At 41.7% G+C, this 10,953-nt stretch overlaps 1 protein-coding gene across 1 annotated transcript; it reads right to left on the bottom strand.

Moving 5' to 3' along the window:
• Positions 1-2,236: 2,236 nt before the first annotated feature.
• FAM228A (family with sequence similarity 228 member A) lies at positions 2,237-10,927 on the bottom strand. The gene is made up of 5 exons (XM_025045654.1): positions 10,729-10,927; positions 10,141-10,247; positions 8,077-8,145; positions 2,994-3,081; positions 2,237-2,869 (listed from the first exon to the last, which is right to left on the bottom strand). The coding sequence occupies exons 2-5, from the start codon at positions 10,231-10,233 to the stop codon at positions 2,709-2,711; spliced, it is 411 nt and encodes a 136-aa protein (XP_024901422.1). The 5' UTR covers positions 10,234-10,247; positions 10,729-10,927; the 3' UTR covers positions 2,237-2,708.
• Between the last annotated feature and the right edge of the window lie 26 nt (positions 10,928-10,953).

Raw genomic sequence — 10,953 nt, 5'->3', positions numbered from 1 at the left:
TAGAAAGAGAAGAGAGAGAATAAGGCAAAGGTAACAGTCAAAGAAGAAATGACTGAGAACTAACTACCCAGAACTGATTTCTTTCTTTTTTATTAAAATTACTGGGGTGACATTGGTTAATAAAATCAAATACATTTCAAGTGTACAGTTCAACAGTACATCATACATATATTGCATTGTGTTCACCACCCAAAGCTAAATTTCCTTCTGTCCCCAAATATTTCACCTCTTTTTCTCCTATCTCCCTCCCCCTCCCCCTTCCCTCAGCTAACCACTCATCCACTGTCTGTGTCCATGAGTCTCTGTTTGTTTCTCATGTTCTTGTTGCTTTCAGTTTTATGTCCCACATAGGAGCGAGGTCGTATAGTTTTCAACTTTTTCTGTCTGACTTATTTCACTTAGAATGATTATCTCGAGGTCCATCCATGTTGTCGCAAATGGCAGTATTTCATCTCTTCTTATGGCTGAGTAATATTCCACTGTATATATGTACCACAGCTTCTGTATCCAATCACCTATCATAGGACACTTCGGTTGCTTCCATGTCCTGGCCACCATGAATAATGCTGCTATGAACATCAGGGTGCATATATCTTTACGGATAAATGTTTTCAGGTTTTTGGGGGGTAAATAACCAGAAGAGGGATTGCTGGGTCATATGGTAATTCCATTCTTAGTTTTTTGAGGAGCCTCCATACTATTTTCCATAGTGGTTATACCAATTTACATTCCCACCGGTAGTGTGTGAGGGTTCTTTTTTCCCAACCACCTCTCCAGCACTTGTTATTACGTGTCCTGTTGATGATAGCCATCCAACAGGTGTGAGAGGGTATCTCATTGTGGTTTCGATTTGCATTTCCCCAATAACTAGTGAACGTGAACATCTTTTCATGTGTCTGTTGGCCATTCGTACGTCTTCTTTGGAGAAGTGTCTATTCAGGTCCTCTGCCCATTTTTTAATTGGATTGTTTGTTTTTTATAGTTGAATTGTATGAGGTCTTTATATATTTTGAATATTAGGCCCTTATGGGAGGCATCATTTGCAAATATATTCTCCCATTCAGATGGTTGCCTCTTTGCCTTGTTGACAGTTTCTTTTGCTGTGCAGAAGCTTTTTAGTTTGATCGTTCCATTCATTTGTTTTTGCTTTTACTTCCCTTGCCTTTGAGGCCAAATTCATAAAATCTTCTCTAAATCCAAGTTCCAAGAGTTTAGTACCTGTTTTCTTCTATGCAATTTATTGTTTCAAGTTCTATATTTAGGTCCTTGATCCATTTTGAGTTTATTTTGGTGTATGGTGATAGTTTCATTCTTTTGCAGGTGGCTTTCCAGTTTTCCCAGTGCCATTTATTGAAAAGGCTTTCCTTTCTCCACTGTGTTTTTGGCTCCTTTGTTGAAATTAATTGCCCATATACATGGGGGTTTATTTCTGGACTCTAAATTCTGTTTCATTCGTCTGTGTGTCTGTTTTTCTGCCAGTCCCAGGCTATTTTGATTACTGTCATTTTGTACTATAATTGGAAGTCAGGTAGAGTGATACTTCCAGCCTCGTTCTTTTTTTTCTCAGGATTATTTTGGCCGTTTGGGGTCTTTTGAACTTCCATACAAATCTGATGATTTTTGTTCTATTTCTTTAAAAAAGGTCATTGGGATTTTGATGGGGATTGCATTAAATCTGTATAATGCTTTAGGTAATAAGGTCATTTGAACTAGATTGATTCTTCTAATTCATAAACATGGAATATCTTTCCGCTTCTTTGTTTGTTCTTCAATTTCATTTAATAATGTCATAGTTTTCAGTGTATAAGTCCTTCACATGTTTCATTAGGTTTATTCCTAGGTACTTTATTCTTTGTTTTCCAATTGCAAAAGGGATTTTTTTTTCTTTTTCTGAAAATTCATTGTTAGAGTAGGAATACTATGTATTGTTGAACACTGATTTTATACCCTGAAACTTTGCCGTATTTGTTTTTTATTTCTAATAGTTTTTTAGTGGAGTCTTTAGGATTTTCTATACAGAGGATCATGTCATCTGCAAATAGTGACAGTTTGATTTCTTCATTCCCTATTCGGATGCCTTGTATTTCTTTCTCTTGCCTGACTGCTCTAGCTAGGACTTCCAATATTATACTGAATAATAGTGGTGACAGTGGACAGCCTTGTCTTGTTCCTGATCTTAGTGGGAAGGTTTATAGTTTTTCACCAGTAAGTATGTAAGTAAGTATGATGTTAGCTGGGGGTTTGTCCTTATTGTGTCTTTATTATGTTGAAGTACTTTCCTTCTATACCTGTTTTATTAAGTATTTGCCCAGAACTGACGAAAACGTCACTTTACAGATACAAGAAGACCCATGAATTCCAAGTAGACCAAATCAAAAGAAATCCACATCTAAAAACATGTTAAAGCCGCAGAAAATCAAAGACAATTAGAAAACTTTAAAAGCATCTAGAGAAAAAGACAGTTATCTTCAAAGGAACAACAGTAAGACTGCAGCTGACTTCTCAAAGGAAAGCGTAAACAACAGTGGGCTACGCGTTGAAAGGAAGTAACTGTCAGCCTAGCATTCTTCATCCCCTGAAAACATCCCTCAGGAGTTAAAGTCAGATCTGGGAAAGGCTACATACTGTGCGATTCCAACTATGTGACATTCTGTGAAGGGCACAACTATGGAGACAGTAGAAAGATCAGTCAGGCAGTCAGTTCATCTTTACCTGCATTTACTGCGAGGCTTGTGTCTCACAGGTGTCGCAGAGGCTTTATGCCGCTCCTTTGGAACCGCCCTGTGTCTACTGAACGTGAACTGGGGCAACTTGGCATACACCCCGGCCTTCTCTATTTCTTTCAATTCTTTTAAGGTATATTGTTTTCCTACAGGAAGATTAAAAAAAAAAAAAGTTTAAATCACTCTTAAAGTCAAGTCCGGTTGCTCTTGGGGTAGGAAGTTGTTTAACAATTGGAAGTCTAAAAATAAAGCCCGGCGATCACAGAGTACCCGTCTCGTATTGCAGAACGGCTCTCCTCTCTTCATCCGTCTCTTTCTGTCTTCTAGGCAGAGGATCGTGAAATGGTGGGACTGCAACCTACAAGAAAAAGTCTCTCTAAGGACCCGAGTGCAATTTGTATTACGCTTTTTACCCAGTCTGAAGCACTCAGGTGTGGCCCGACTGTACACCTTGAATAGGAACCCACAGAGGAAGGGAAGAATGAATGTCACTTGCTCACATTGGGAAATCCCACTGAGGCTTCAGTGGCTGAATGGAGGGAGGACTGCCCCGAGAGCAGAGACACGCTTCTGCCCAGAGTTCCTCTGAACCACTGCGTCGGTCAATAAGCATTTGCTGATGCCACTGCGTGCCACATCCCAACGAGGCGCTGTCCTCAAGGATCTCCACAGACAGGTCATGCACAATGACAGTCTGGTCATGAGAGGCAGCAGCTCAGGGTGCTTTAGGAGCACCAGGCAGCACTCCGAAGTGGCCTGGGAGGGACAGCGCCTCCTGGGAGGGCTGACAGCCCATTTAGGGGCTCATGATAACGGGAGGGCAGGTGGGGACCTCGGTGCCGTGGGTGTCAGGAGCCAGGGTATAGAGGTCGTGGACAAAGGTGGTGTTCTCTCTCCCCTTCTGATTATCGGCTTTAGACGGAGGGACCGTTTCCACCTTCTTTACTCCCCCACACACTTCACCTTGACCCAATGCTTCTTTCAAGGTAAACAATTACTGAATAAGTGAGGCTGCACAGTGACTGCCCAACACCCTACTTAGCAAGTCTCCCACAGCCAAATGAACCTTCTTGCCTTCGTAACAATGATCTGTGTTGGTTTTTGGGGCGAAGCAAAATAAACCACTTCTCTCTTCAGAGCCACACACATTTTTTTTTTTTTAAATGAACAGTAATATCAGGCAGCTACTTCTGCTACACAGGAGTAAAACACGGAAAACTTTAGCTCATATGTCGGCAGTTTAAAAGGTGAAGATTCATTACAAATTCAACCACTGCCTGCCTGCCTTTCCGCCATCCCTCCTTCCACCTCCACGAGAAAGCTCTTCCTCCTGAGCCATTGCTCCCTGCGTGGCTTCTGTGACACACTTGTCACACCCCACTGCACTCACTGTCTTCCTCTCCCTTCTGGGCTTCCAGTTTGCTGGATGCGGGGGATGAATGAATGAACGAATGAATGGACATGCCTTGCTCACAATGTAAATTCTCCAGTAATTGAAATTACTTTGGATTCCCATTCTAAAACTCAGGGAAAATGCTTTTGTGGCTTTTTTTAAAAATGAATACAGAGTAACTACAACTCTTCTAAAATGACTAGGTTTTCTGCAACCTCAGAGCTTCTAAGAATAAATAAATAAAAGTAAGAAACTTACTTTTACCTTTCCATAATTTGGGTCTTTTTTCATCATATTAAAAGGATTATATACTTCAGGATCATAAAGGTCTCCAAATACAATTGCCTTTGGGGGGGGCGAGGGGGAAGTATGCCTAAGAGCGAATCACTACATACAAATGTGTTTTGCAAGATTCAAGAAAGCTGAGTATTTTATTCCATTTTTATATAAAAATCAGAGATTCAAAGGGCTCAGAGAAACCTCAGAAGCATATTAGGCTGAGGTGAGAGTCCACCACCTTCCAGGTGAAGTGAGCATCCAACTTCAGTCTGAACTCATTGATTAGCCTTAGTCTGAGAACTTCTGTTCCATTAGGCAGGTACTCTCTTGATCATTCTAACTGCTGGGAAATTTGTCCTTAGACAGAGATGAATTGAAATCTGTCTTGTCACTGCCAGGTACAGATACTAGTTCTTGCCCCTGAAGCAGCACAAAATCCCTCTATCATCCACATGCCAATCTCTTAAATATTTAAAGGTTTCATTCCCCCTATGTCATCTCTTTCTTGGGCTAAATACCCCAAACTTCTTTCTACTTTTTCTCCCAGGAAGTGTTGTCAAGCTCCCACCCCACCCCACTAAAGTTTCCACAGCTGGTGAATGTCCCTTCTAGAGTGTGAATCAGGAGTGACGAGATCACAACAGCGTGGGCAGGGGAGACTCTGGTGCCTTCCACTCTCAGTAGAGCCTCTCAGTAGAGCCTAAGAGCTCGCATGCTTTCTTGGAAGCCAGTTCACATGGTTGACCCACACTGAATTAGAGTCATTTAAAATCACTCAGGCTTCAACACACGGCTTTTCTAAGGAAACACATGCCTTCCCAGTCCTGTGATTGTGCGATCGCATTTCTGGGCACTTCAAAGAGACCTGGATGCTTGAGCTCTTCCTCTTGGGTATTTGGAAGTATTTAAAGAACACATCCAGAAATTCTGCCCGTAAATATATTTAAACGCTCTAACATTCCAGCGAAACTACTCTAGGTCTCTAGTAAATACCTGGAAATTTAGGTGAGTCTAAATTTCAAAAGAGGGTCCTAAGTAATAACAAATGCTAGAGAGAATGCAGAGAAAAAGGAACCCTCATACACTGCTGGCGGGACTGCAAATTGGTACAGCCGCTGTAGAAAACAGTATGGAGGTTCCTCAGAAAACTAAGAATTGATCTACCATATGATCCAGCAATCCCTCTACTGGGTATTTACCCCAAAGACTTAAAAAATCATATCCGAAAAGATATTTGCACATCCTTGTTCATAGCAGCATTAGTCATGGTGACCAGGACATGGAGGCAACTGAAGTGTCCTACGATAGATGATTGGATAAAGATAGCCATTTGGTACAATATGAATGGAACTCGAGATAATCATGCTAAGCGAAATAAGCCAGACAGAAAAAGTTGAAAATCATATATCACTTATATATGGGATATAAACCTAAAAGCATCAAATGAACAGGACAAACAAACAGAGACTCATGGATGTGGACTATAGACTAGTGGGTAGGGGGTGGGGGAGGAGTAGGGAGGTAGATGGAGTAAAGGGGGTCAAATATAGGGGGGTGGGGCAAGGTGAAATGGGTAAAGGGGATCAAATATATGGTAGCTGAAGGAAACTGGACTTTGGGTGGTAAACACACAACAGAATATACAGATGTTACATTATAATGTACACCTGAAAATTATATAATTGTATTAACCAATGTTACCTCAATAAACTTATTAAAAAAAAAAAAAAAAAGAGGGTCCTGACCTCAAAGTTAAAACAGAAAAATCTTCAAAAGAAGAAGCCAACATTTTGATGTTGTTTCATAAGCCAAACTAAAGAACAGAGTATAGACACCGGTGGTCCCTCCACCTAAGAGCTAACTCAACAGCCATGAAGTCCTGTCTCCCTTGCCCACTGCCTGCTATGGAGACTGGAAAGCCACACACTTCTTTCCTGGCCCTGCTTCTAGCTAGGACTTGCGATGTGACCCACTTACAGCCATGAGACCTCAGAGGAAATCTGCGTGGAGCTTCTGGGGACTCTTTTTGCTTCCTGATCAAAGAATGAGGTGTAAGAAAAGGGTCCCCCAGTACCATTCCTTACCCCTATCTTCCTGCCTTGAACGGAGACCTAACACAGGGGCTGTAAGCAACCAAATGAGCTTACAGATGGGAAGGGGATGGGGAAACCGAAAATATTAAGGCTAGCAGAATAGAACGACAGGAAAAAACCTGGGTGATTAATGACATTGTTATGCTGCCAGAACTCACCACGAGACCACCTACCCCTCAATTTATTGCTCAGTAAAAATAAACTCCTTAACAATTTTAAGTCACTGTTATTCTATTAATATTTGCCTAAAAGCATTCCTGATAAATCTAGTTTCGAATCTATTCCCTCTACCTGAAACTCTAGGTTTAAAAATGCAGTAGGCTGTATTACATATAATTCTATGGATTAAACTTAAGTACAAAAATAAATTTGGAACTATTTGTATGGTCTGTGAAAATGTTCACCCAACTCTTCAAATTATACTTTATTTAAAAAAAAAATAACAATACCGTTTTATCTGTGTGCTTTAAAAAAATATTCAAAATTCTCCTGTTTTGTTTGTTCAAACCCTCTATATGAAATTACTTTTTTAATAATTCTCTGCTGAAGAGGCTCTGCAACATTTTCAATCCATTTTTTATGTACCATCTCTTTTCTTCTTTCCTTAAAAATATCCAGATGCTGAAAATACGTATCCAGTTTCTAATGAAGTGATACAAACAAGGAAAACGAATTATTAAGAAGTTTTCCACTTACTGTCATTTGAATAAGGGGGGGATGACTTGTTCCCACTCCTAAACTCTTATCATACTCAGGTTGCAAAGTCCTAGCATAAGATAACTGAAGAATAGAATAAAGCATGAGATAATCAAAGAACAGAAAGAGAACCAGAGAGCACAGAGCAGGAAGGACCCATGAAAAGTTCTAAACCACATCTGTGCCTTCAGATTAAAACCCATCTAATCCATTGCTAACGCATGAAATTCCTGCTTCTTTTTAAGGATTTCATAGTGTTCCTTTGTCACCCATTCCGTGTCCCTAGCCTTCATCATCAGTGAAGGCTATGACAAAATAGGTAGAGTGGAAAGAGCACTAGGCTTGCTTCCATACCTCTCTCTCTCAATCTATAAAAAAGAGAGTAATCCCACCCATCTCAAATGCAAATGTATGTGAATTTATATAAATCACAATACAAATGTTAAAATATTATTATAACACTGAATTTTAATCCCTCTTATTGAAATTAAAACCCCCTTAAGTTTATTAATTCCATAGTGACTATCAAAAGTGACTGGTCATTACCCTTCAATACTAATTCATTTCTGGCGGCTTTATATATCCCCACTGTAATGTGGGAACATATGAGAAGGAGGTAAGTTTAGTCAGAATTTCTATTCAGCACCAGGACAAAAATGGGGAGCAGTCAGAGCAGTCTCTCAGATCCGGGAATCCAGATCTCTTAGTGACCCTGGCAGGGAGGTGGCACAATCTCAGATCTATGGAATAAAAAGAAGTGACTCAAAGAGGCTCATTTTCCCAGCAAAATAAACCTCTTTGATATGGTAACATCCACTGGGCCATGCTGCTCTGCATCACTCTCGCTTGCCTAGAACACACTTAGAATCAACAATCTGTAGCTCACTCTTACCTTCACGACATTATTTTCTCTAAATAATATTGTGTGTACAGCTTCATCAATGTCTTCTCTAGCTAATGCCTAAAACAAGAGAATTGAATATTAGGATGTAAATCCTGAAGAAACAAACCATTATGACAAAACTCAGTGTATTTTACCAATAGTTTTAGTGTAAATCTAATGTCTGCACCTCGAAGCATATTTCGTAAATTTTTATTATGGAAATTTTCGAGCATGATTCTCCATGAACCCATCACTCAGGTTCAACAATTATGAACTCAAAGTCAGTCTTATTTCATCTAAATCCCTACTCACTCCCCTGCCCCCACCCAGATTATTTTGAAACAAATCCTTTACATCATACCATTAAATATTTTATTTTATTTTATTATTTATTATTATTTATGCCTTCAGTACCTGGTCTTCCTCGGTGGTCTCCCATCCATGTACTAACTAGGCCCGACCCTGCTTAGCTTCTGAGATCAGATGGGATTGGGCTGGTTCGGGGTGGCACGGCCATAGACCATGGACCGTGGCTCCACTGGGGTGTGATCCCAGGGCCTTCTGTGTGTAAAGCAGACGTGCTAACCGCTACACTATGGAACCACATCCAAAAATCATATTTTCAAGTACCAAGAAAGCTTACTAATTAAAGAGATCCTCTATAAAATGAATCTTCTTTTAAGGAATTCAGTAGATTTCCTGACTTCTGCTAGGTCTTTTTATTATAATTCAAAACTACAGAAAATTAGATTTAGTTATACTGGTCCAGAGTCACAGAGCCAGTTAGTGGCGGCTCCTGGCCAAGGACCAAGATTGTCTTCTATCTAGGGACTTATTGTTTCCCTGTGAGTCTGGGTAAAGCTGATACACTGAAATCCTCACTGTGAACTGGTAGTCCAGCTTTTAGTCTTACAAGACTCAGTAGTAACAAATATAAAGACTCTAGCATTAGAAGGAGAAATGCTATTACCTACAAGAATTATCTAGTGTAAAATGACAGAGGTTCTTACAACTATATTATTCCATCTCTGGCTCTTCTTGCAGTTCTGCCGCAGTGAGTGCCTCAAAACGAACCGAATCCCAAACTCAAATAACAACTCTGTGGATCCGAGACATCTCAAAAAGGAGAGTTTTACCCATACACTAACAGCTTCACATGAAACCTAAAATGATATTCAGACACCTATTCGGGTCTGTTCCAAAATAAAACTCCCTTGATAATATAAGCAGAATCTTGTTTTAAAGCATTCTTACACTTATTTTTAAATGGCAATTGGGAAATCATGTGAAACAAACATTTTCCCCTGATACTACAATACAAAATTTAGAAGAAACCAAACCATTTATTTGGAGAAGTAAAAACATACACTTTGACAAGCATTTTGGGAAATCACAGTTTTTTAGCCAATCTATTAACATTATTAGCAAATGTTATATATGCTATTGGTCGTGTCTCGGATTGTGAAACCACTTTTTGTTGTTGCTTCAGGACATAGTTCTTGCCTTTGACGGCTCCTTCTTCATGATTTTGCCAGCAAATATAAGGAAGATGTTAATGATGTCTAGCAGCACTTTTGAAATCCACAGTTTTCCGTGCAACACACACACACACACTGTCTCACTACTCTTCATTGCCACCACGGCAAAAGAGAGCAAAACTAAAGGAAATATCCAAGAGTTTTTCTTACAGCGAAGCAAATTACAGGATCGTATAAAATAATGAAAGGCTCTTTAAGAGGAAATCAGCGCTTTACCAGACCCTGAAGGATCAAGACTTAACTGGTGAGCCCAGACCTAGCTCGTCCCGCAGGCGAGCTCAGGGACTGCTGCGTTTACCCACACGCAGGCCTGCGGCCTGTGGCGGCCCTGCCCCTCGTGCCGGCCACGGGGAACACTGGACCCGCACGCGGCCGAATTCGACCCGGGCCACTCGGGTTCGACGAATGCCTTTGAGCGCCCGGTGTACGCCAGGCGCTGTTCTCGTTCTGGGGAACACAACCGTTATTAACGCAAAGTAACTCTCAATCGCAAGAGATTTCTGTCCCACCGCCCCAAAAGGCTGTGTTATTTTACCTCCATTAAAGCGACTGACTCTGGCTGTGGCCATTCTTTTAATTTTTCCGGCCTGAAATGTTCGTCGTAGGTGGACGTTTTCGTGGCCGCCATAGGTAACAGGATCCCTGAGGGGGACAGTGAATCCAGGAGACGCAGTGAGTGGGTGACAGCCGAAAAGCACGGCCTTGGGGCTCGGGAAGTGGCGGCGGCGGGGACCGGGCACCCACCCGGCTCAGGGCTGCAGAGCCGGCTCCGCGCGCCCCGCCTCCCCGAGGGGCCCCCCACCCCCGGGCAGCGCCGACGGCCGGGGTGCAGGCGGGTGGGACGGCGCCTCGGGAACTCCGAGAGCGCGAGGGGAGCGTGCTTTTAAAAGCCAATCAAAGCGCTGTGCAAACTCGAGCCCCTCTGCGGTGCACCCGCTTTCCTCCTCCGCTCGCGACGCGGGGAGGTGGGGCAGCAAGAGCCGGGGCTCCGCGCGCGCTCCGACCTGCGCGTGGGGCCTTCAACTGTCCGATCCGGCACCAACCCAGGTTTTGATTTAAAAAAAAAAAAAAAAAAAAATTTTGAGGTCATGTAAATTAATTCTAAAGAGAATTTATCATTTACCTGTATGAACTAAGTCTACAACTTGAAGAATGGCTTTTCGTGTCCCTTTGCCTAAGGAATTCAAAATTCTGCTTCTTATGCTCTGGGTCCTGCGATGTCTTCCTGGGACTGAGTCAAACCCAGCTGAGTCCGAGGGGGATTTGCAGAATCAGAATCGGCAGCTGGGTGATCATACTCGAAATGAATTTTTAAATTGAATGCAGACTGTTGGGAAAACCTGGGGAG

Source organism: Pteropus alecto, unplaced genomic scaffold (assembly GCF_000325575.1).
Source record: "Pteropus alecto unplaced genomic scaffold, ASM32557v1 scaffold61, whole genome shotgun sequence".
Taxonomy (NCBI): Eukaryota; Metazoa; Chordata; class Mammalia; order Chiroptera; family Pteropodidae; genus Pteropus; species Pteropus alecto.
Note: the sequence above shows the minus strand (reverse complement) of the source record. Positions and strands in the feature narration are given on the sequence as shown.

Bases quoted from the DNA above. Each gene is read 5' to 3' on its own strand.
- FAM228A (XM_025045654.1), bottom strand. From the start codon at position 10,233: ATGGCGGCCACGAAAACGTCCACCTACGACGAACATTTCAGGCCGGAA. The intron at 8,146-10,140 runs GTAAAATAACAC...CTCTTGTTTTAG, and splicing joins AGTCAGTCGCTTTAATGGAG to GCATTAGCTAGAGAAGACAT. The intron at 3,082-8,076 runs GTAAGAGTGAGC...TTTTTCTTGTAG, and splicing joins GAGAAAATAATGTCGTGAAG to GTTGCAGTCCCACCATTTCA.